General features: G+C 40.9%; 1 protein-coding gene across 4 annotated transcripts in view; it reads left to right on the top strand.

Moving 5' to 3' along the window:
• Nucleotides 1-26263, top strand: part of PHACTR2 (phosphatase and actin regulator 2) — a 279919-nt gene that overhangs the window by 175648 nt on the left and 78008 nt on the right. For all 4 annotated transcript variants that reach the window (XM_047770043.1, XM_047770039.1, XM_047770038.1 and 1 more), the window contains exon 2: nucleotides 5570-5737. In XM_047770043.1, the coding sequence (XP_047625999.1) occupies nucleotides 5570-5737 (168 nt within the window). The remainder of the gene's footprint in view (nucleotides 1-5569; nucleotides 5738-26263) is intronic.

The raw sequence follows: 26263 nt of genomic DNA, 5'->3' as shown, positions 1-26263 counted from the left end.
GAGAGCATGTTTTCTAAGTCACTGTTTCCTGAGAGAGAGGCCTCACTTAAGGGTAGGAACTAAAGTTAAATCTTCCCTATGTGCTGCCCTAATGTGTCTTTGCCAGGTGTTTTGTGGCCTATAAAAGGAAGGTGGTAGAATGAAAAAGCTGTAATAGAAATTTTAAAAAAAATATGTAGTGATGAGTGAAACAATAACTTACAAAGGCACAGAGAAATAGCTTAGAAATAATATTTTAAGGAACTAAAGACTGGTTTGCTTGTTTCCTTACTTTTAAGTTCTTGATTTTTAGTGTCAGATGTTTTTGTACAATACGTCCCCCCCCCCTTTTGGCCACACCCGCAGCATATGGAAGTTCCTGGGCCAGGAATCGAACCTGAGCCACAGCAGCAGCCTGAACCATAACAGTGACAATGCTGGATCCTTAATCCACTGTGCCATGGTTGGAACTCCTGTACCATGCCTTTTTAATGGGTGTATTCTTTGGTACAGTAAAAATCACTGTGAGTAATATTGTAAACATATATTTAGTACAGAGGAGTATTATCAACATTTTTTTTTTCTACCTCATGATTTCTCTTTAGTTGTTACTGTTATTATTGGGCCTCAAACATGTATTCTCTTTAACCTTTAGATATTTAAAGATATTTAGAGGACATTTGAGGTCTTCTTTGCCGCCTATTTTTTTCCCAGAGTGGCTATCACTTTCTTTAGAATCAGCACCAGAAATTCTTTTGTTAAGCTTCTTTTCTGAATGATCTTTCACCTCTGAAACTTGTGAGGTAGAATACTCTGCCACATTTGTCTCATTTTCTAATGACCGAAATAATATTGTGTGGAGGAAAAACTCTAAAATAAATATCTAAAATATCAGGGAACTCTCGAGTATTACAAAAATACTACGAACTCTCATATTAAACAGATGCAGTTTTTCTAAGCATCCCTGTCATTCAGTACTGAGATCTCAAAGAAAAGACTACCCAAGCCTATAATTTATTTTATATGATAATTATGTAGCCTCATTTATTTTTGGCTTCTCTGGTCACATTAGTACTGTTGGTAAATTTCTGTTTAAATGAAAAATAAAACCTGCACATATTTCCTGAATTTTACTGGTGGGTGATATGGGGAAGTCTTGCTAGGAATGAGCTGGTTTTGGTGGGAAGATAAACTGAGCTGTGTCATTGAAAATGTCTACATTCAAATAGCTAGTGACGGTATTTCAAATACGTTAAATAACACTTACAATATCTGAAAGTTAACTTCTGGTGTGAAAAAGAAAGTCCTCATGAGTGACAGGTCCCTCTCCACGACATACAAGTGGATCAAAATTAACATTTAAAACAGTCAGGAAATTGAGGTTCTCATCTGGAGTTTACCTGGCAGTTCTTATCTGTGTATAAATGCCAAAGTCACTGGACTTGTGAAAAAAATTTCTTAGAGAGTTTCATATTAGTTTCAATGGTAAATTGGTCCAAAATAAAAATGATAGGATTAGCCCTGGCAGTATCCTAGGTGTTTGGAAGAAAGAAGAGTTCATGTTCTGTCTCACTATTCCAAAGCAGGTGACACGTTCCTGACTTAAGAGAACTACAGTGGCACTGTGGCCAATGGTGCCAATGTATGGTTCCTAATTGCAAGTGTGGTTTCATGGAACAGCCCAATAATTACAAAATTATAGGCGGATTCATTCAGTCAGGCAAAAAGGTCTATGTGTGTGTGCTCTGCTGTGGTCATTGGCACTAGCCCAGGCCGTTTCCAGAGTATAGATAAAGATGAAAACTGTGAATTCGAAATAAAAGTGTGGCCGTTAATGTCTTAGGCAGCTACGCATTTAATATTAAGGCTTTTATTTTGCATTTATCAACTACCTCACTCAGTCTCCCCATCTGTCACCTTCTATCACTTAAAAAATTATTGGATTTTTGGTTTCCTTTGTTTGTTTTTGTTTTCAGGAGAAAATATAGACTATTCCTTAGTGGTTAAGATCAAAAGCAGAATTTTGATGGAGTGTCGGGGAACTGGGTATGGGGTGGAGAGAAAATGAACACTAAATGTGTGCCTGTGGCCATAGAGTGAATTTGAGATGGGAACTTTAGATCCTGTGTTTGTGATAGTCCTTTTATATTGCACGGCATTTAAATTGTTTAAAATGAGCCTTTAGCCTCAAGTCTCAGTAGAGAAGCAATACCATATGGTCAGTTTTTCCCGGGTTTGCCCCTGGTTTAAAGAAGGCAGTGGACAGGAGTGGAAGTGAAGTAAATAAGGGTCTTACTTTTTAACTCTGGCTCAGCTTTAAACTCAGTCTGTCCCACCTCACTCGCTGTCTGTGCCCTGTGGCCAACCTGTGGGGGTAGAGTAGGGCTGGGAACCATTTACAGAAGAATCAGTCACTGCAGAACTTGTATTTCCACCTGAAATTAGAGTAGACTTCACAAGTGGGAAGAAGGGGATTTATCCTTCTTGTTTGGAAGGAGAACTCACAAGGACATAGGTGTTGCCATGTCTTGACTGTCTTTTTTCATCCAGTTAAAGATTTTCCTGGTTCTTGGTATGTCAGGTGATTTTTGATTGAAACATAGACATTTCTGTCTTCTGTTATGAGACTCTAAATCTTTTTTTTAATTTTTAAATTTTTTTTTATTTCTTTATATATACATTTTTTCTACTGTACAGCATGGTGACACATGTATACATTCTTTTTTCTCACATTAAGTGTTCCATCATAATTGACTAGACAGTGTTCCCAGTGCTACCCAGCAGGAGCGTATTGCTAATCCATCCCGAAGGCAACATTCTGCATCTGTTTACCCCAAATTCCCCATCCCTCCACTCCTTCCCCCTCCCCCCAGGCAACCACAGGTCTGTTCTTCAAGTCCATGATTTTCTCTTCTGTGGAAAGTTTCCTTTGTGCCATATATTAGATTCCAGATATAAGTGATATCATATAGTATTTGTCTTTCTCTTTCTGACTTACTTAGGATGAGAGGCTCTAGTTCCATCCATGTTGCTGCAAATGGCATTATGTTGTTCTTTTTTATGGCCGGAGACTCTAAATCTTATTGAAACCTTTTGTTTTCATCGTTGTCTGATACCTCTCCATTAAGGGAAGCCAGGCTGCCACCTCATTACTGCCAGGTGGAGGTAAAAAACCAAGATTCTGCCTTCATCTTCTGGTGATATCCGGTGGCAGAAATGGGGGGAAGGGTGTCCTTTGTTACTATTGGGCACAGTTTGCTCCCCATGTGGTTTCCACTGACACCATAGTGGGCGGGAGTGGCTTTGTTCCCACTGGGCAGTGGCTTGGTGCCACCCCAATATTGTGGGGGAGGGAGAAGAAGAGACACCTTGTTATTATTGGGTAGGGGTCAAAGTCCAGGCTCCACTGACACTGTAGAGGATGCTTCATTACATCAGTGGGCATAGACCAAAAAAGTTGGCATGCATGAAGGTCCTGGCTCCCTACTTGGTCCTCTCTGCCACCACTCTGATAGGGGTGTTGGGGCCCCTCATTAGAGCTTTGTGAGGATAAAAGTCTAGTCGCTCCGCTCAGTCTTTGTTGGCTTGGATGGCCCTGCTTTCTTCTCTGGTGTTTGGCTGGAGTAGAGTAGTTATTGTCTATAAGTTTTCTGTCTTGCTCGGCTGTCCCTTTCCTTCTCCTTTGGCTAGAGAAAGCAGGTATTTGTTGAGGCTTTTTTGCTCTGTGCCCACTGAGTGACTGCTTCAGCTGCAAGTCTGGGACATGTGAGACAAAAAGAAAACCCAGGGATCTCACTTCCATGTTGTTTCTTAGGTGCTGAGGTTCTAGGCTGGTCTACTTTCCTTTCACCTTCTATAGTCTTTTTATGTCTGTTTTATGTTTCAGGGGTTTATTTAGTTGTATTTAGCAGGAAAAAGAGGAAAAAGTAAGTCTGCTCCATCTTCCTAGAGGCAGAGGTTCTTGCCATTCAGTACTTTTTTATTTTCTCAGTATTTTATTACAAAAGTTTTAAAGATGAAAGAATTATACAGTATTTTACTTTATCAAAAATTTAACCCTTTGTCCATTCCATCTATCGATCCTTTTTTTTCTGTCATCTTTTTAGGGCTGCACCTGTGGCATATGGAAGTTCCCTGGCTAGGGGTCAAATCAGAGCTGTAGCTGCCAGCCTACGCCACAGCCACAGTAGTGCCAGAACTGAGCCATGTCTGTGACCTATACCACAGCTAACGGCAACGCCAGATCCTTAACCCAGTGAGCAAAGCCAGGGATCAAACCCACATCCTCACGGATGCTAGTCGAGTTCATTACCGCCGATCCACCACAGAAACTCCTGCATTTATTATTTTTGATAGACATCAATACACTTCGCCCCTAAACACATCAGCATGCGTGGCTTTATTTAGACTTCACTATTTATTTACAACTTTTTAAAAGTAGATTTTACATAAAGTAAAATGCTCAATATTGTAAACATCATTTGCGGAGTTTTGTGCAGTCCATCCTTTATCGAGATAATTTCCGTCCCCCCTGAAAGTTTCCTCAAGCCTCTTCTCAATGAAATCCTACCTCCATCTTACTCCAAGAAGCAGCTGCTGTTCTGACTTTCTTTTTTCTTCTTTTTTCTTTGTTTCCCTCCTAAATTTATTTTGCCTTTTTTAGAACGTCATATAAATAGAACCACACGGTATGGACCCTTTATGTGTTGCTTTTTTTTTCCAGCACAATGTTTTGAGATGCATTCAAGTTGTTGTAGGTATCAATGGCTCATTTTTCAAAAATTGCTGAGTGCAATTTCACTGCATACATAATACTATAGTTTATTCATTCTGAGTTCCTTCCAGATTTTTGCCATTAACATTTGATAGTTGGGCTAGTGTGTTATCTCTCTCTTCTTTCTGTTATGAACATTAGTGCCAGGCAACTTAAAGTCTGATTTCATCAACTTTTTGGCAACTTTCATCTGATTGCTAAAATGATTAAGGTGCATAAAGTTATTTTCTATTACGTGGAACCTTCGCATTTTCCACATATTTCTTGTCATTAGTGATAGTTATCAGTTTAATTGAAGTTGAAAACTTTTTTTGTAGTAAAAGCAAAAGATAGCATGGTAAAAATCAGAATTTAACTTCTTGGCAGAAAATTTTACTTTGTGAAGAAAAAAATCGTGGTTTTAATTACACCATAACTGCCATGTTCGTTACTGAGAATGCCAAACTAGTCTCTGGAAGAACATCCCATTTCAGAAATATTTAGAATTCTCCATTTCTGCACAAAATGTTGATGTAATTGTGGCAGATAGATTCAGCTCTCTGTCACAGACCCTTACTTATCTGGCCTTATGTATTATATACATCTCTTACTTCTTTTCTGTTTCCTCAAAGTGATTATCTAAGGAGACTGTCAGTCATTTCTGATTGATTGATTGATTGGTATTAGAGGGTCCCACCAGCAGTGAACAATGGGGCAAAATAAACTCCATGTGAGATTCCAATTAAAATGGGCATGTTTACTTTTACAGTGCAGGAAGAAATAAATGCTGTTTCAGACTTTTACTTCAACCTCTCTTTGACTTTTTTCTTTATACAGTTGATGGACTGGACAAAGCTTCTATAGCAAACTCAGATGGCCCAACAGCAGGTTCCCAAACACCTCCCTTCAAGAGAAAGGGGAAGCTCTCCACCATCGGTAAAATCTTTAAGCCTTGGAAATGGAGGAAAAAGAAGACCAGTGACAAATTTAGAGAAACATCAGCAGGTATGCTTATCATAACTTTGCTAAAAGATAAGCTGTGAAATTTTCCACAAGGTAAAAAATTATATCTTGCAGGGGATTTTTGTTTCTGAAAAAATTAACCTATATTTGAAATGAAATTATTATTTTTTTTAATAATTTTTTTTATTTTCCCACTGTACAGCAAGGGGGTCAGGTTATCCTTACATGTATACATTATAATTACATTTTTCCCCCAGCCTTTCTTCTGTTGCAACATGAGTATCTAGACAAAGTTCTCAATGCTATTCAGCAGGATCTCCTTGTAAATCTATTCTAAGTTGTGTCTGATAAGCCCAAGCTCCCAATCCCTCCCACTCCCTCCCCCTCCCATCAGGCAGCCACAAGTCTCTTCTCCAAGTCCATGATTTTCTTTTCTGAGGAGATGTTCATTTGTGCTGGATATTAGATTCCAGTTATAAGTGATATCATGTGGTATTTGTCTTTGTCTTTCTGGCTCATTTCACTCAGTATGAGATTCTCTAGTTCCATCCATGTTGCTGCAAATGGCATTATGTCATTCTTTTTGATGGCTGAGTAGTATTCCATTGTGTATATATACCACATCTTCCAAATCCAATCATCTGTCGATGGACATTTGGGTTGTTTCCATGTCCTGGCTATTGTGAATAGTGCTGCAATGAACATGCGGGTGCGTGTGTCTCTTTTAAGTAGAGTTTTGTCCGGATAGATGCCCAAGAGTGGGATTGTGGGGTCATATGGAAGTTCTGTGTATAGATTTTTAAGGTATCTCCAAACTGTTCTCCATAGTGGCTGTACCAGTTTACATTCCCACCAACAGTGCAGAAGGGTTCCCTTTTCTCCACAGCCCCTCCAGCACTTGTTATTTGTGGATTTATGAATGATGGCCATTCTGACTGGTGTGAGGTGATATCTCATGGTAGTTTTGATTTGCATTGACATGAAATTATTTCATGTAAGGATGAAACAATTTAGAATCCTGATTTGCTTTTTTTTTTTTTTTTCTGGTCACGTTGGCTTTCTGATATGTGTACTCGTAAATCCATATAAAAATTAATGTGTATGGAGGGGTAAGTTAAATGGAACTTAGAAGAGGGAATATTATTTGTCAGTATTGTAGCTGCACATATCCATTTACACACACACACAAACACACAGAGAGAAACTATTATCTCTCTGTCTATTTAGTGCCAGTAGCACAAACCTATTTTTAATTAAGAATTTTTAAAATGTCTTTTAAATATATTTGTTTCGTGGGCAAAAGAAAAGTGTTGGCATGTTCATTGATTTTAAATCTCCATCATGTCCTTTAGGATAAATACATGGTCTGTGTCCTAGAGCAGTCATAACCCTATTAGAATGAAAACTTGTTATTATTATTTTATTTTGTGTATTTGTTAAACCTTAAGAATTACATTATTTAATTCCTTTCATACGGACTCATGAAGGAAGTGGGCTTTAAATTTCAGGCCAGGTTGAAAGAAATGTCCAGTATCAGTGGATCCATAACCCCCTGTGTCACAAGAGAACTTCGAAAGGCATTTAAGTTCAGCTTTCTCCATGTTTATTGTCTGTTGTTTCTCCATTGTTTATTGTTATTGTCTAAAATAAGCCCTTTATCAAAATTCTTCACTGCACCAGAGTCTCGTATTGTCCGTGTGTGTACAAGAGCATAGAGCATATCTTACTGGTCTGTACTGAGATAAGAACTAGCTTTTAGCTCTCGAGCTATGAAATAAAATGGAAAACACCACCAAGAGCATGAGCACACAGGATAGAGACATCAGGGCCTCCTAAAGAAAACTATCTCTGCTGCATTTGTGGCTGTGTCATTTCTTTGAGCATTTAATATTTAAAAAGAAATAATGATACTATTTCTGGGATTCGTTTCAAAATAATCCTGGAAGGGGGTGGGGGAGCGTATAGATAACAGAAGATTGGCCACAAGTTGGTAATTATTTAAGCTGGACAAGGGCGATATGGGGTTTATTTATTTTTCTCATCTCTCTACCTATCATAAAAAGATAGGCAAAGAAAAAAGCCTTGGCTTAAGGGCAAATAATGATAGCTTGGTTACGGAATCTTCCTTAGTTCCTCATTGGCTTCTTGAGTTAGGAGGCAGAGGGGAGCAATGGGCAGAGTGACAGAGTGATGGACAGAGTGCTCTGCTGAGGGAGGACATCTGGGTTCTAGTTGTATCCTTGCCACCAAGGTGCTGTGTGACCTCAAGCAAGTCAGATCAGAGTTGAGTGAGTTGAATTCTAATGTGCTTTCCATTCCAGATCCTGTTGTGGGTCCCTTTCTGCTTCCAGCCCCTGGCTGGGCATCTCATTCTGCCTCGTCCTTCAGTTTGAGATCAAAATACACTGGCCTTCTTAAGTTCTTCCCCCTTAGATTTCCTAAGCAATGAGGGACTCTGACTCTCCAGGTTACCATGGATACCTAGGATGGGAGTAGGGTTCCAGAGAGTAGAACTCTTCACAGTAGCCAAGACATGGGGACAAGCTAAATGTCCCTCAAAAGATAAATAGATTAAGAAGATATGGTACATGTATACAATGTAATACTACTCAGCTATAAAAAAAGAAAAAAATAATGTCATTCGCAGCAACATGGATGCAACTAGAGATTCTCATATAAGTGAAGTCAGTCAGAAAGAGAAAGACAAACACCATATCACATCACTTACATTGGAATCTAAAATACGACACAAATGAACCTATCCACAAAACAGAAACAGACTCACAGACACGGAAAACAGACTTGTGGTGGCCCATGGCGAGCAGAAAGTTGGATGGGTTGGGAGTTTGGGATGAGTACATACAAACTATTATATTTAGAATGGATAAGCAATGATGTCTTACTTTACAGCACAGGAAACTATCCAGTCTCTTGGGATAGAACATGATGGAAGATAATATGAGAAAAAGAATGTATGTATGTATATGCCTGGGTTATTTTGCTGCACAGCAGAAATTGGAACAACATTGTAAATAAACTGTACTTTAATAAAATAAAAAATAAATTATACATTATGAGGTCAAGTTTAAAAAAAAAAAAAGACATTGAGAAAGATGATGGAAGTCTCTTCAGCTGGCTCTCTTGCCCTTTCCTGAATCTGGGCTGCTAACTTCTCTCTCCCTAAAATAGAAACAAAGAACTTCTCTTCACCTTTTCCTGTCATCTCTTTTAAAATTATTTCAGTAGTAGAGAGGCTGTAACATTTTCACCAGCCCAGAATATTTAAGAAAAGTCATTTCAAACAGCATTGTGGGAGTTCCCGTCGTGGCGCAGGGGCTAACGAATCCGACTAGGAACCATGGGGTTTCGGGCTGGATCCCTGGTCTTGCTCAGTGGGTTAAGGATCCGGTGTTGCCGTGAGCTGTGGTGTAGGTTGCAGATGCGGCTCGGATCCCGCGTTGCTGTGGCTCTGGCGTAGGCTGGTGGCTACAGCTCCGATTGGACCCCTAGCCTGGGAACCTCCATATGCCGCGGGAGCGGCCCAAGAAATAGCTAAAAAGACAAAACAAACAGACAGACAAAACAAACAAACAAAAAAAACCAGCATGTTATTTTATATCATCCCAAATTTATTGAAGATAGCCTAGCCATCTTTGTATTGTTTCTTTTTTTAAGTTGAGCTCCAAGACGTTATTTGTGGATATTATATTTCTATTTCCTAAAGACTACAGAACTACATTAAAAGCCTGAGAAAGTTATTACATGCGTCATTGAGTTGTTTTTTGTCTTTTGTTTTGTCTTTGTATCAAATCTGTAACATAATAGAATAAAAACAAGCCAAGTGGATGTGTTAGCAATACATTGTGAATTTTCTTGCTACGTTTTACTTGCATCACTTTTTCTAAACCCGTATTATTATTACTGTTTCACTTGAATTTCATAAGATATTATCAAGTGTCTCAAGTAGTTTATTGTCTCATATATATATATATATACTGTCATATATATATAATATAGTTATACTGTCATATATAAAATATAGTTATACTGTCATATATATAAAATATAGATTTACCATCATATATGTATAAAATATATATTTTTTAAAGGCTTCAATTTCTGCTGAACTTTATGGAATGTATTCGTAAAGGCTAAAATAAAAGGATGAACAAGGGATGTGTTTTTTTTTTCACATTGAGAAAGCACGTCACATCTAGAGGAGAACTGGCATTTGGAAATAACCAAGAGAAGGGCATTTTCTTCTTGAACACCTTCTCTCAGAACAGTGAAATCTAGGGTTTGGGGTATGACCAGGGACATCTGCAGTCAAAGAGCACTTTAGGCAAGATCTACAGTATTTGGGGAATTGAAAGAAGATGCATTTCTTCCAAGAGAAGTAACTCTTCTTTGTTTTTCCCTCTCCTCAGTTCTTGGCTTTCCAGTCAAATGGACAGGAATCTTATTGTGTTCTGTTATATAGCTGTTAATGCCACTTTTGCTAGTCTGGGTGTCTGTTGTGGAAGCTTTTTACCTGCTGGTAGATAGGATGCAATGCTGATTTACTAATGCTGTGGGCATAAATGCCATTGTTCTCACACCTTTCTTCTGGTGGTGGGAGCTAAGCACGGGCTTGTCCTCAGCCTGTTCTGGAGGTTCTTGAGTCACCTAGATTTTGGAAGGCTCTCTTGTCCGGTAAGGCAAGCTGGCCCTATGCCCCAACTTCAAGTTCTCTGGTCTTGTTTTAAAGCAGAAAGTTACCTGTATCTTCAGCTCTGTTTAGGATGGCCCATAGGCTATTGGGGTCTAGGGCAGAAGAGTCTTTTCTATTTACTTTCTCTCACACATCTTTTCTTCACCATTCATCTCTCGAGTGAAAGGGCCCTTCTTTGGTTCCACCAAGCTCTACCCTTCCTTATCTTTAGAACTCACGATTCTGTTCCCACCTTCCTCCTGTTTGATTTTTTTTTGGGGGGGGAGGGGGGGGTTGGCAGAGGTAGGTAGTGGTGGCCGAGGTTCCTCCCTCTGGATCTTTACATATGCTCTCAGCTCCCCAAAGCTGGCAGTCCAAACACCCTACCCAACCATGGTTGTTCCACCAAGACCAAACTGCTTGAAAATCCAACCTGTGTCCTCTGCTTCCACTGCCCCCCACCCTCATTCCTCTCCTTCTACAATCTGCCCCTGCACCCAGCACTCCCCTGAGGGAGCTCCAAGCCTCCCAATCAGGAAATCTAGTGTTACTCTCTCATTTTCATCCGTTTCAACCTCAACAGCACCTGCCATTACTGATTAGGCTTTCCTTCTTTTACAAAATAGCTCTTACTTGAATTACAGAAGGTGTCATTGTTTGTCTTGGACTTTTTCTCTGTTGTCCTCTCACTTCCTATTTCCTCTGAGCCCGTGAGGGAGATGTGCCCTTCTCTTTCTGTTCCCTTCTCGGTGCCCACATCTCTCAAACCCAGGTTCTAGCCGGAGCCCAAGCACATCTGTCCCAGCACCTGAGATGCCTGAGGACTGTGTTAACTTCAGAATCCATTCATGTGGTTTACATACCACACCTTGAAAATAAGGTACACACCAGGCATTGAGAATTTGCTTCTGGGTATCAATTTTTTAATTAAAATATCAGACTTTCGGAGTTCCTGTTGTGGCTCAGTAATGAATCCTACTGATATTCATGAGGACTCGGGTTCCATCCCTGGCCTTGCTCAGTGGGTTAAGGATCCAGGGTTGCTGTGAGTTGTGGTGTAGGTTGCAGACACGGCTTGGATCTGGCATTGCCATGGCTGTGGTGTAGACCAGCAGCTGCAGCTCAGATTCGACCCCGAGCCTGAGACCTTCTATGTGCCGTGGGTGTGGCCCTAAAAAGATAAAAAAAGAAATCAGATTTTCATGGTGAAAATTTTATTTTAAGAAATCTGCGTCAGATTCGGCTCTCACACAGCGGGGAAGGGGGGGTGTTTAGTTCAGTTGGGCGGAGAGACTGCAGTGAGACTGAGAAATTTTCACAATGAGACGTCGTGCTATCTGAGAGTAGAACTGTGGATATGTGCTGTATGTACCCTGGTTTAGCACAGAGGGTCTATAGACCTCTGTCCACCCTTACTTCTTCCTCAAACCAGAGTGACCTTGCAGGTGACTGGAGTAACAGCCATCTAATTCCACTCCTGCCTACATCTGATACCTTCACAGAGTTTGAGCAGAATAGGAGACAGCAGTGATGTGCTTTTACAGGAAAGACTCCTCAACATTGTTTAAGGAGACGGCACCGAACAGAGATCTTACAATTTAATTCTTTTTCTGGCTACATCCACAGTGTGTGAAAGTTCCCCAGCCAGGGATCGAACCTGAGCCATGGCAGTGACCAGAGCTGCTGCAATGACAACACTGGGTCCTTAACCTCCTGCGCCGTAAGGGAACTCCACAACTTAATTCTTTCTCGTTCTCTTCAACAAATATCCATAGTTAATAACATTAGCTTAACATCAAAAATGTCTTCAGCTTAATATCTACTTTTTCATAAACGTCCACTTTCACAATTACTTCTGTGTTTGGGAATAGTATTAGAATATAATTGCAGGAATAGAAACAAATTATTTTTAGTGATGCAAGATAGAAAATTTAAAGTTCACTTGGCAGCAGGAGTAGTCAGCAGAAGGTTGCATTATGCTAGCCCTACGTATCTTTCCTGTGTTAACTTACACTTTTGTTATAGAGGGAAGGGCCTGACACATGCTTTGAAGGAGCACAGAGAAGGAGGGAACGTCCTATGTACAAATAGTTTCCAAACCAAAGCAGATGCCCTGCCATCTCCAGCTACCCCTGCTGCAGCAGAGGCGGCTTTCTTTGGCATCCAGACTTTGACCAGGGAGTTGACTTATCCTTGCCTCTTACCATCTTCGACATCTCCTTAGTTCCTAAACCTTTGATTTATTTCTCCTAGTGCAGGGTCTCTCCCATCAGCCTTTCCCCTCAGTCCCCACTATCTGGTCCTTATCATTCTGTGTCTCAATTATTGCAGGTAGCCTCTTTGTTCTACTTAGGTACAAGGCACACTAGCTCTAGAAAGCTGTGGAATGCTAGAGAAAGCAGGGAGAGGTTAGCTTCTGGCATTAAGCCTGCCTAGGAGGGGAATCTGACCCAGCTGGTGAGGCTGACAGAGAAGGTTCAGGATGGCACAGGTTACTCAGGAACTCCAGGGTAACCAAGATAACTTTCAGGTCTCAGGCCAGCAAATAGAGCAGTGGGTCCTTGACAACAAAATGGCACGTGTCCCACCAGGTAGGGTAGCATCACAGAGCATCCAGGGGAGTGAGACTGGGAAATCAGGCAAGCCCTAGTAGCCAGCATGTTCTTTACCTAGGTTGTAGTATTTGTGGGCAGATGGTGCTGAAATCAAAAAGACTCAAACAGGGCCCTTGCCTTTTTTTTTTAAGGTACCAGGGAATAGAGCTGGTAACTGGGAAAGAAGTTACCAAAAGATCCAGAACAGAAACTCACTGTTTAAAGTGAACATGGGAGTTCCTGTCATGGCTTATTGGGTTAAGGACCTGATGTAGTTTCCATGAAGATGCAGGTTCCATCCCTGGCCTCGCTCAGGGGGTTAAGGATCTGGCGTTGCCATGAGCTGCAGCATAGGTCACAGAGGTGGCTCGGATCCAGTTTTGCCATGGCTGTGGTGTAGGCTGGCAGCTGCAGCTTGGATTCAACCCCTAGCCTGGGCATTTCCATATGCTGCAGGGGCTGCCATAAAAAGGAGAGAGGGTGGGCATAGGGGCAAGGTCTGCAAGAGTGGCCGTCTCAGACCCCAGTCCTCCAGTGCTGGAGCTCTTGTTGCTACAGAGGCACAGCCCAAAAGCCGGGTGGCCGGAGAGAGCAGGGATTACTGTGGTTTGGGTGAAGTAGGTGGTGAGATCACTCCCCTCCCCACCTAGAGCATCCTGGGTACCTGCACCTCAGGGGGAACTTTGGTCCTTCGCTTCTTGCTCAGAAAGTGTGACTCTCTCCATATTGTTTCCTAAATGAAGTCCAGACTCTTCAGGTCTCCTCAGTGTAACCCTGACTGACCTTTCCTGTCTTACCTTTCTCTGCTAGTCACTTGCCTTGGACGCTTGTCACACAGGGTCCCTCACTGAGCATGCCCTGAGCCTTGGTGTCCCCAGGCTTCTTCCTTCTTATCTGCACCTGAGGAAATACTACCAGCCATGCAAAGGTCATAACATCTCTTCTTTCCTGAAGATATTCCTGACTTTGATTCTGGATCATCTTGTAGGAACCTTTTCTCCTTTCCCTGTCCTCCTGCTAGGATGTGTGTATTTTGACTGCTTTCCTGATTTATGTGTCTGCTACCAATTTACTGAATAAATCACTTAAGGGCAGAGACTATGTCATATTATCTTTACTCCATTTCAGGTGCTTTACATCATAATTTGAACCTGGTATGTGTACTCTTAAAATGTGCCTTGAGGAGTTCCCGTCATGGTGCAGTGGTTATCAAATCCGACTGGGAACCATGAGGTTGCGGGTTCGATCCCTGGCCTTGCTCAGTGGGTTAAGGATCCAGCGTTGCTGTGAGCTGTGGTGTAGGTTGCAGATGAGGCTCGGATCCCGAGTTGCTGTGGCTCTGGCATAGGCTGGCAGCCGCAGGTCTGATTGGACCCCTAGCCCAGCCTCCATATGCTGCGGGAGCGGCCCAAGAAAAGGCAAACAGACCAAAAAAAAAAAAAAAAAGAAGAAGAAGAAAAGAAAAGGCAAGACTACACATTAAAAAAAAAAATGTGCCTTGAATTGCTTATTTATTGAATATCCACTCTAATTAAAAATACAGCATTGGGAAGTTCCCGTCGTGGCGCAGTGGTTGACGAGTCCGGCTAGGAACCATGAGGTTGCGGGTTCGGTCCCTGCTCTTGCTCAGTGGGTTAAGGGTCCGGCGTTGCCGTGAGCTGTGGTGTAGGTCGCAGACGTGGCTCGGATCCCTCGTTGCTGTGGGTCTGGCGTAGGCCGGTGGCTACAGCTCCAATTCGACCCCTAGCCTGGGAACCTCCATATGCCTCGGGAGCGGCCCAAGAAATAGCAAAAAGCCAAAAAAAAAAAAAAAAATACAGCATTGGATACTTTAGGACATTACAAAGGAAATTGAAGATTGAAAAAATATCATGGAAAAGATGACGGCAATAGATTAAAATACAAACTAGGAGCTCCTGTTGTGGCACAGTGGGTTAAGAATCTGACTGCAGAGGTACAGGTTCGATCCCCAGCCTGGCACAGTGGGGTTAAAAGATCCAGCATTGCGGCAACTGAAGCATAAGTTGCAACTGCAGCTCAGATTCAGTCCCTGGCCGGGGAACTTCCAGAGGCAGCAGGTGCGGCCATAAAAAAGAAATTACAAACTGAAAACATATACTCACAATTACAACCATGTCCTCGACTAACAAGCCAATAAAATAACTAGTGGAAATGTCTCTTTCTTATCTTTTGCCCTTATTTTAAAAGTCGGTCACACACTTAAATAAATAAAATCAAGGCAATTTACTTTCATTATAATTGTGACTTTTATTTGTGTTGTTAGTAACTGGGAAGAAATGCCTGTTTAGATTTTTAGGTAACATTGTTGCGAGTTATCAGCGTTCTAGGAATTAGAGTAATTTGCAGAAGGTCATCTGGAAAAACCTTTACTTTATTGAAGGTACTGTACACTCCCTACTACTACTAATGGCTATGTTTTTATTGAATGCTCGTATGTGCCAGGTTCTGCTCCAAGAACTTTATTCATGTTAACACACTTAATCCTCAGAGGTTATGAAGTTTAAGTGCTATTTATCCCAGTTTTACTGATGAAGACACTAAGGCCAGGAAGTTCAAATGGCTTGCCCAAGGAAACATAGCTGGGTAGGAGGCAAAAGCAGTATTTGAATTCAAGCCATATGGTGCCACAGCCAAAAGTTTTTATCATTACACTGTATGGCCTTTCTAGAATATAACTTCATACCCAGATCAGTAAGGATTGATCCCTGAAAGGTGACCCTAATACATGGGTTTGCTTCATATTCTAGAAGTTTTGCTGTAGGAATTTGGTCTGAAGAATTATTTTGGTTTTACATGAATAGCCTGATTTCAGCAGCGTACACATAGAAAAATGTTGGCAAGGATCTAAATTATGTTTGGTTCATTTAAGATACTATTCTTTATAGTCATAGAGGCGTAATATTGCTGCTAATGATTCTTTTCTAGAAGATAGGCCAGAGTTAGAGAATTTTCTCAGGGTGTTATTTGTTCAAGACTGGTCTGGTTGCATTAATAAATGACAGCATTTTGATTTTATCACTCTCGTTTCGTTAAGAAGATGAAAGTGGAGTTCCTGTTGTGGCTCAGTGGATTAAGGATCCCACATTTCCCCAAGCTGCAGTGTAGGTCTCAGATGTGGCTCGGATGCGGTGTTGCCGTGGCTGTGGTGTAGATCAGCAGCTGCAGCTCCTTCGTGTATCATTCACTCTCACACCATAATGCAGGAAGGGAAGAGAATGTCCCCTTTTTTTTCAATTTATATCAGTAGAGGAACGTTACATAGTCAACAAAGACCACACAGCATGTCCTGGTCCACACGGAGCTCCTTGCTCATATTTTAGGCAGCACTCTTTTGTCTTCTGAACGGATGTGTATTGAGCATCTGCATCTCCTGTGTGTCAGGCAGTGTTGTGGACTCTAGTGATACCAGGAAACAAGAGACAAACTGCCTTCTCATATGGGGCTTACATTCCAATAGGGTAGCAGGCAGGGAGTAGATGCAATAACTTGGACAGCATATTAGAAATTGAGAAAAGAAAAAATAAAGCAAGAAGCAGGGAATGTGGGAGGGAAGTTGTAGCTTAAAATGAGGGAAGGCAACATTTGAGCAAAAACAAGAAGGAGGCAAAGAAAAGCCCTCAGGACAATCCTATTAAATGATCCCATGTGTTAGAGATAGCCTGCATTTCCTTTTGACTAATAACTGGAATGTAATCCAGTTTCAACTTGACTCTATCCAATAATTTAACAATTAAAATGTCTCTCACACACATTCATGAACCTCATGGTTGCTAATCTTGATATATATCGTAGGTACTATGGCCCTGAACAAACCACGTGATTTTACTCTTCAGGTCTCTGGAAGAAGAGTGGGAACGTGGAGAGGGTTTTTCACTCTTTAATATAATGTTTTTTTATGGTGTCCTTCTCACATTCAAATCTAAGAGCTAGATTCCCTATAGGCCATCAGACAGCTAGCCTCGTGGAGTCCAAGTTTAGAATCCCTCCTGGGTTGATGTTTTTTTTGTGGATCTAAATATCAGGTTCTACAGAGTATGCTTTATAAGTTGAAATAATAATGCTCAGAGTTCCCATCATGGGTCGGTGATTATCGAATCTGACTAGGAACCATGAGGTTGTGGGTTCGGTCCCTGGCCTCCCCCAGTGGGTTAAGGATCCGGCGTTGTTGTGGCTCTGGCGTAGGCCAGTGGCTACAGTTCTGATTAGACCCCTAGCCTGGGAACCTCCATATGCCACAGGTGCAGCCCTAGAAAAGACAAAATAATAATAATAATAATAATGCTTTACTGTCTCAGGGTTCAATTTACATGTTAGTGGTGTCCCCATACTGCTTGGTTAGATTACTTGGAATGATGGGTAAATGCCCAAAATAATTTCCAAAATTCAGTTTAATCCATGATACACTTGAAACCTATTACTATTAAAACTCATTCATCCAAATACAGCCAAATGCTGTTGTTAATATATCAAAACATCTTCTGAGTTTTCAAATGAAATTGAGAATTTCAAGATTCTCAACATAGGCTAATTATCAGAGAAATGCAGATTGAAACTACTATGAGGGATCACCTCGCAACAGTCCGAATGGCATCATTAAAAAGTCTGCAAAGTTTCTAATTTGAAAAGATATGTGCATTCCAGTGTTCATGGCAGCACTATTCTCAATAGCCAAGACATGGAAGCAACCTAAATATCCATGAAAAGATGAATGCGTAAAGAAGATACGGTACATATATACAATGAAATACTACTAAGCCATAAAAAGGAATGAAATAATCCCATTTGCAGCAACATGGATGGACCCAGAGATTATCATACTAAGTGAAGTCAGAAAGAGAAAGACAAATACCATATGTTATCACTTATATGTAGAATCTGAACTACGGCACAAATGAATTTATTTACAAAACAGAAATAGACTCACAGACATAGAAAACAAATTTACCGAAGGGGAAAAGGAGTGGGGGAGGGATAAATTAGAAGTTTGGGATTAGTGGATACAAACTACTATGTATAGGAGTTCCCATTATGGCTCAGTGGAAATGAATCTGACTAGTATCCATGAGGATGCAGGTTCGATCCCTGGCCTCGCTCAGTGGGTTAAGGATCCAACACTGCTGTGAGCTGTGGTGTAGATCGCAGATGTGGCTTGGATCCCGTATTGCTGTGGCTGTGGCGTAGGCCAGCAGCTGTAGCTCCAATTTGACCCCTAGCCTGAACTTCCATATGCTGTGGGTGTGACCCTAAAGGAAAAAAAAAAAAGACAAACTACTATGTATAAAACAGATAAACAACAAGTTCTACTATACAGCATGGGGAACTATATTCAATATCTATAAGAAACCTAATGGAAAAAATATGAAAAAGAATATATATATATGTATATATACACATATATATGTGGATCACGTTTCTGTACAGCAGAAACTGACACAACATTGTCAATCAGCTATCCTTCAGTTAGAAAAAAACAAAACAAAACAGGAGTTGAGGATTTCAGGGTTGTAAAGGACCTAACCAGTCATCTAGGTCTGTCTCTAGGGCAGGAATTCTTATCTCAAGCAGCCTAGATAACAAATATTCATTCAGCTATTTCCTGAGCCCTAATTCCTAGCTTTAATTATGAGGGAAGTTTTCTTTTATGTTGACCTGAAACACATTCTCTCCAGGGTTTCTAACTACGCCCTGGTACTAATCTCTTTCTCTCTCTCTCTTCCTTAATCACATCGGTACATGATGGTCTTTCTGCCCGAAAGTTTTTTTATCCCTTCGATCTATTTTCAGTTCCATTTTGCCCCATACTAAATTGTCTAAATCATTCAGTTCGTTTTTACTGAGTACCAAACCTAATGCAGCAGGTGCTGGGGACACAGTGAGAACAAGCCTGACAAGGTCTCTGCTTTCACGGAGCCCACGGGGTCGCCTGTGGGTCTGGCCATTCTTCGTGTTCCTGATCTTGTCTACTTGTTATTTATTTTTTTTCTTTTTATGGCTTCACCAGCAATATATGGAAGTTCCCATGCTAGGGGTGGAATTGGAGCTGTAGCTGAGGTCTATGCCATAGCCACAGGGAACACCTGATCTGAGCCATACCTATGACCTACACCGCAGCTTGCGACAACACTGGATCCTTAACCCACTGAGTGCGGTCAGGGATTGAACCTGAATCCTCACAGAGACAGTGTTCAGTTCTTAACCTGCCAAGCTGGAATGGAAACTACTTGGCTATTTTAATGCCAAGATAACATGGTGAATTTCCCCAAAATTCTTATTAAAAAAACCACAGGTTTTTAAAAATTAATTAATTTACTTTTTAATTATTTATGGCTGCATCTGTGGCATATGGCAGTTCCCAGGCTGGGGATTGAATTGGAGCTGCAGCTGCAGGCCTCCACCACAGCCACAGCAACACAAATCCAAGCTGCACCTGCGATCGTTAACCCACTGAGTGAGCCCAGGGATCGAACCCGAATCCTCATGGACACCATGTCGGGTTTTTAACCCACTGATCTGCAAGAGGAACACCAGACCACATTTTTAATTTTTAAATCATGTCCAGAAGGGGAAATCATCTCGTTATTAAAATGAGAAGAATTTTTCAGTAGGAATTAAGTATCTTGTAAATGTCTGGGGAATTGAAAGTTCCCCACCTATAGCCCGTACTGCATTTCTGCTCATTTAACTCAAATCCTGATGATGTGTTTCACCCCTTATAATAATATGTTGAATGTTCTTTCATGCACCCACTTCTGCACGTTCTCCGCACCTGTCCCCTCAGCTCTGTGTGCTTTCCCACGGGTGCAGACTTTCCTGCTAGTGTCCCATGAGGCATCCTCCCCCGAGACATTAGACCCCCCCTTTACAGAAGATCTGTCTGAGTCATCAGGAATCCTGTTCTGCCCATCTCAGAAGTTACTTTCTTGTGCTGCCACCTCACGTCACCTTGTCACCTTTCTTTTATTCCTCTTCTTCTGTCTCTGTACCTGTCTTGTGTCCACATTTCTTGGGGGTAAAGATCCCTAAAATTCTCCACTGCTGTTTTTTTCTGTCTTGGCTGCTGTCCTCCATGATATCTGATTTTATACTGTCATCTGGGTTTTTTCCTCTTCCTCCCTCATTCTATTTCAAGGCCAATTAGACTTCGTTAGGCCAATTCAGTTAGTCTCCACCCAGCATAGCAATCCTCTTTTCATGGAAGGGACCCTGTGTCTTGCCATGCCTGGCATCATTGTACTTACATTCCAATGCAGAAAATCAGCCCTCGTCTCTGACACATCAGTTCAAAGGGCTATGTCTTTGTCCACTCTTTGCGTATCATGATCTTCAGCCAGAGGAGAAGAAAACCACCCCCACCTCCCACATGTTCTGTTTCCTCCTCAGGACTTCTGACTAGATGGGCCTTGTGGTTGTTTCTAAGGAAGACAATTTTTTTTTTTTTTAATTTTTTTCTTTCTGAGCCGCCCCGTGACATATGCAGTTCCCCGGGCCAGGATCAGATCCAAGCCGCAGTTGCAACCTAGGCCGCAGCTGCAGCAATGCCAGATCCTTCACCCACTCTGCCGGGGCTGAGGATTGAACCTACATCCCAGCGCTCCAGAGGCGTCGCCAATCCCATTACACCACAGCGGGAATGCCAGTGATTCCTGTTTTTAAAACTCAGCAGAGGAAGGTTCACGAAGTCTCGGCATGTCTTCCTCCATGTCCTAAGAAACATTATAAAAGACAACCTTTCTTCCCATGGGCCACACGGCCCCGTGCGTCAGCGAGAGCTCCTTGGGGACCACTGGTGGACTCAGGAATCCCTTCCTGTTCATTCATAAGCTGCTACCACTGATCTCCTCCCATGAGCCAAAATCTGTTCTATGCCCTGGGGACACAAGAGTTAACAAAAAGGGAAAGTTCCTGGCTCCTGAGCCCTGTCCTTTGCTCTTTGCTCTTTGCTCTGGTGTTGTCTCTTGTGTCCTGGTCTTCTCATTTGTCTCCGACCTGCTGTCCGGCCCCGGCTGCTGGACACAGCTCAGCAGCTTTCTCTGCTCCTTTGTGTGACCTTTTTCCTCCTGTCAACCTCCCAACGCTTGGTTTCATTCCTGTTTTCTTCCTCAAAACATTTCTCTTCGTAACTTCCTTAACTATCATCTCTCCATTCCTTCTAGGTACCGTTCACCTTTTCCCGAACAAAGGGAGATGTTCCCCACCTCCCCTTCTTTCCCTTGTGTGAAAACTGCTTTATATTTATAGCTAGCTCGCCCGTGGGTGGCTTTTCACTGAGCGCTGGTTTGGGCTTGCCATGTCAAACCACAGCCCTTTCGGAAAACACAACTGGATTTTTGATTCTTCCAAAACTTTCTCCTGCTTTACCTCCCTTTTTGACTGTGTTCTTGGGCCAGGAAGCCTGAGGTCCACAGGAAGGTATTCGTTCTCTTCCTGATGACTGTGACGGTGGGTTCTGGAGATTTTTTTTTTTTTTTTTTATCTTCTTGCCATTTCTTGGGCCGCTCCCTCGGCATATGGAGGTTCCCAGGCTAGGGGTCCAATCAGAGCTGCAGCTGCCGGCCTACACCACAGCAATGATGGATCTGAGTCGCATCTGCAACCTACACCACAGCTTGTGGCAACACCAGATCCTAAACCCACTGAACAAGGCCAGGGATCAAACCCGCACCCTCATGGATACTAATTGGGTTCTTATTAACCCACGAAGCCACAATGGAGACTCTTAATAGTTTCATAACTGTGGCAAAAACATACCATAAAGTTTATAATCTTAACCACTTTTTTAAAATGTGCTAATCAGTGGTAAAGTATATTTACATTAAGCAAATCTCCAGAACTTTTTCATCTTAGAGAACTGAAACTCTGACCTGTTAAGCAACTCCCCTTTGCCCCCCTCCTCAATCCCTGATGACCCCTCTTCTACTTTCTGTATCTATGCATTTGACTGCATTAGATACTTCATCTAAGTGGAACCATACAGTGGTTGTCCTGTTATGACTGGTTTATTTCATTTAACGTAATGACCTCAAGATGCATTCATGTTGAAGCAGGTGACACCACTTCCCCCCCCCCTTTTTAAAGACTGCATAGTGTTTCACTCATGTATGTACCACATTTTGTTTATCCATTCACCTGTCAGTGGCTGTTTGGGTCGCTCTCACCTCATGGCTGTCGTGAATGATGCTACTGTGAACATGGATGTGCTGTCATTATTTTTTGTTTTAGCCATTCTAGTAGGTAGGCAGTAGATTTTTTTTCCCCTATGGTTTTAAGTTGCATTTCCCTAATGGCTAATGATGTTCAACTTCTTTTTCATGGACTTGTTTGTCATCCACATATCCTCTTTGGTAAAGTTTTTAAGTATTTTGCCTCTTTTGTTATTGGGTTCTTTGTTGTCTCACCGTTGCATTTTGATGGTTCTTTATACAGTCTGGATACAAGCTCTTTGTCACATACATAATTTGCAGGTATTTTTTCCCCAGTCTACAGTTGGTCTCTTTGCCTAACCACAGGTCGCAAAAAGTTTCTCATATGATTTCTTATAAAAGTTTTATCATTTAATGTTTTAAATTTAGATCTATGATCAGTTTTGTGGGTTTTTTTTTTTAATGTAAGGTGTGAGGTTTAAGTCAAGGTTTATTTTTTGCATATAAATATCCAATTTTTCAATACCATTTTTTTTTTTGGTCTTTTTGCCTTTTCTAGGGCTGCTCCTATGGCATATGGAGGTTCCCAGGCTAGGGGTCGATCGGAGCTGTAGCCACTGGCCTACACCAGAGCCACAGCAACGCCAGATCCAAGCCATGTCTGCGACCTACACCACAGCTCATGGCAATGCTGGATCCTTAGCCCACTGAGCAAGGCCAGGGATCAAACCTGCAACCTCATGGTTCCTAGTCGGATTCATTAACCACTGAGCCACGATAGGAACTCCTCAATACCATTTTTTGAAAAGACCATCCTTTCCACATGAAATTGCCTTTGCATCATTAAAAAGATCAATAAGCATATTTTTATTCCATGTACTCTTCTTTGATAAAGGTGTGTGCAAGTCTTCTGGCCAATTTGTATTGAGTTTGTTTCCTTAATGGTGAATTTTGAGAGTACTTTATATGGTCTAGGTACATACAGTGCTTTTGTTGGATGCATTATTAAAGATATTTTCTACCAGGCTGAAGCTTGTCTTTCCTTCTATAATGGTGTCATTTGCAGAGCAAAAGTCTTCCTGTTAGTGAAGTACACTTCATCGCGTCTTTGTTTTAGGACCACGTTTTTGGTGTCATATGTAAACACTTACAAAAGCGTTTGTTGAAAAGAGTGTTCTTTCTCCATTGAATTGCCTTTACAGCTCTGTTAAAAATTAATTGGCCACATAGTCTTCATCAAAAAATTAAGACCGCCTTTGTACAGGTCTGTTTCTGGACTCACTGTTCTATGCTCTCAATCTGTACATCTGCTTTTTCACCAGTGTCTCACTGTCTTGGTTACTGAGCTTTATAAATCAGAGAAATGTTACACCCAGTTTATTTAAATTCTCAGGATTTTTCTACTGAGATTTTTATTGGAATTACCGCCTCCTTTCACTTAGCATATTTTCAAGGTTTGTCCATGTTGTGGCATGTTATCAGTACTTAATTTATTTTTATTGTCGAATACTATCCATTGTAGGAATAAACCACACTTTAGCTATCAGTTGATGGGCATTTCAGTTGTTTTTTCCATTGGCTGTTATGATAATGCTGCTATGAACGTTCATGTATAAGTTTTCCTGTGGATGAATGTTTTCACTTCTCTTAATTTTATACCTAGAAATGGACTTGCTGAGTCATATGATAATTCAGTGTTTAACATTTTGAGGAACTGCCAAGACTTTTCCCCAAAGCAGCTGCATCATTTTACTTTCCCGCCAGTAGTGTGTGAGGGTTCCAATTTCTCCGTGCTCTGGGCAATATTTCTTATTACCTGTCTGTTACTATTGCCATCCTGGTGGGTGTAAAATAGGTCCCCTGGTTCTCGCGGTTTCTCTTTTTCTGCCTTACTTTTGTTTTGTTTTGTTTTCCATAGCACATTGTACCTTCTAACATTTATAAATTATTTCTATTGTTTATTGTCTGGTTCCACTTCCGACTAGATTATAAATTCCGTTGGGATGGGGGTTTTGGTTTTCTCTTCTGATAAAATCCCAAGCAGCTAGAATAGTGCCTGGTTTATGTTAAACATTCAGTCAGTGTTTGTTGAATGAATTAATGAATGAAAAGCTCTTGGTGGGCCTTATCCCATCCCAGTATGTGACATGGGCATGTAAATGTCTGTGATTTGGAGAGTCAGAATTGTGGAGGCAAAAAGACTCTACCTATTTTCCATTCTTCCTTCATTTAGACTCATTTAAGAGCCTTAAGCAGTCTTGCAAAGCCAAAATAGACAAAATGAATATTTCACCAAATTTAATGGACAGTGTGGGGGGCCCATTCCCTCATGAATGGATAATGAACTTAAGTAACAGTTAGTGTCTGCTCTGTGTAATAGCGGGCTTTTAAAGGTCACTGTTGGGGCATCGTTGACATGGGATGGAGGTGGTAAGGGTTGTGTTTTAGTTCAACCATTTGTATACTTAGGTATTTTATAACTGAAGCTAATCAGACCCGAATGAGTGTTAGAAATTCTGTGGATAAGAGATAATATATAATACTTTTTTCCATAATACTTTTTAGAAATTCTTTTGTTTTCTAAAAGACATATGATCGTATTAAAACAAATTTCCTCTGTGTCTTAAATATGAAGGAGACTAAGTATCCCTCTTCATATTTTTCTCTTAGTAGAGTGATTTTTTTTCTTGCTTCTGTCTTTTTACTCATAGGTGGATGGGAAGAATCATTATGGCCCCACCTATTTCCTTAATGGAGCATTTATTATTCATTATAGGTCGGTTTTAGGGATAAAACCCACTTGTGGGAAAGAGGAATATGAGTGCTAACTTTTTGGATATTAGTCATAATTCAAATTAGTTGGTTTGTAAATATGAAAAACCTTCCATCACGGGTTTATAATAGCCATCTGCACAATGAATGGCCAAACCATCATATCCCACCTTCTGTAGATAAATGTCAACCTTAAAATCTTATTTCTAAATGGAGATGAGATTCCTTTGTTTCCTGTACCTTCTAGAAAATGTGATACTGTTTGTTGAATCCAAGCCGAGCTTGAAGTTCAAATTTGTTGAGCTGACTAGGATCTCAGGCCTCTAGCCTTTCCCAGGGGGCATTTAGATTCTTCTAGAGAAAATGAACTCAGATAAAGCAAGGCGCTTTCACTGAGTGTTCTATAAAAACATTCTCAAATGAGCCCTGGGAACTATTAGCTATTATACCAAATAATCAGATTTTGCTGGTGTCTAAGTAGAAAAGATACTTCCAAAAGAATCATATCCACTAGAGTGAAATGTTAAGTTGTTAACTTTTGTTTCTTTTTTTCCTTGCCACGTTTATTTCCTAAGGGGAATGTGGTGCAAAGGAGCAGTGCTGCTGTCAATTCTTTAATAAAAAGCTCTTCCACTGGGATGAGACATAGTGACTTTGTATTGTTTTAAAAGAGGATCTGATTGTTTATATGCCTTACTTGGGTGGATAATTTCCTAATTTCATTTTCCTTTGGAGTGGTGCCACTTTTAAGCACTTTTAAAGGTACCACAGAACTCCTTCTGGCCCGGGTCAGAGAATTCATGTCAGGAAAGTCCATTATTTTATTTCCTTTTCATATTATTTCCCTTTGTGGTTTTGTTTTTGTTTTTTTCTTTTCGTCCTATGATACGAATCCGGTCTTTATCACTAACAACTAAGTCCTGGAAAGTAACTGTTTTTTGGCTTAGGTATTTTCCTGATTTGTCTCCCACTTGGAATATAAATTATAGTTTTAATTTGTATTTCTCTTTGTTAGTTGAAAGGAGTTTGCTGATCTAGGCTTATAACTTTTTTTTTTTTTTTGTCCTGAGTTTTCTTCAATTGCTCTCCCAAATACAGACTCTCTAAGTTTTAACATGGATACTGTTTAAATTGTTTTTTATTCTAAAGTATAAGCATTTACTCACCACGTATTGTAAAATAGGGCATGAGAGACTATGTGAGAACTATGAGAATGAAAAGCATGGTTGGAGAGAAGCCTGGATACTGGAAAACTGTTAGTGAACCCATTATACACCAGTGTAGTTAAAATTTTTTGAAAATGCTTTCTGATCTATTTTTCATCCTAGACATGTAGCTCTCAGCCTTAATG

Source organism: Phacochoerus africanus, chromosome 2 (assembly GCF_016906955.1).
Source record: "Phacochoerus africanus isolate WHEZ1 chromosome 2, ROS_Pafr_v1, whole genome shotgun sequence".
NCBI lineage: Eukaryota > Metazoa > Chordata > Mammalia > Artiodactyla > Suidae > Phacochoerus > Phacochoerus africanus.
Note: the sequence above shows the minus strand (reverse complement) of the source record. Positions and strands in the feature narration are given on the sequence as shown.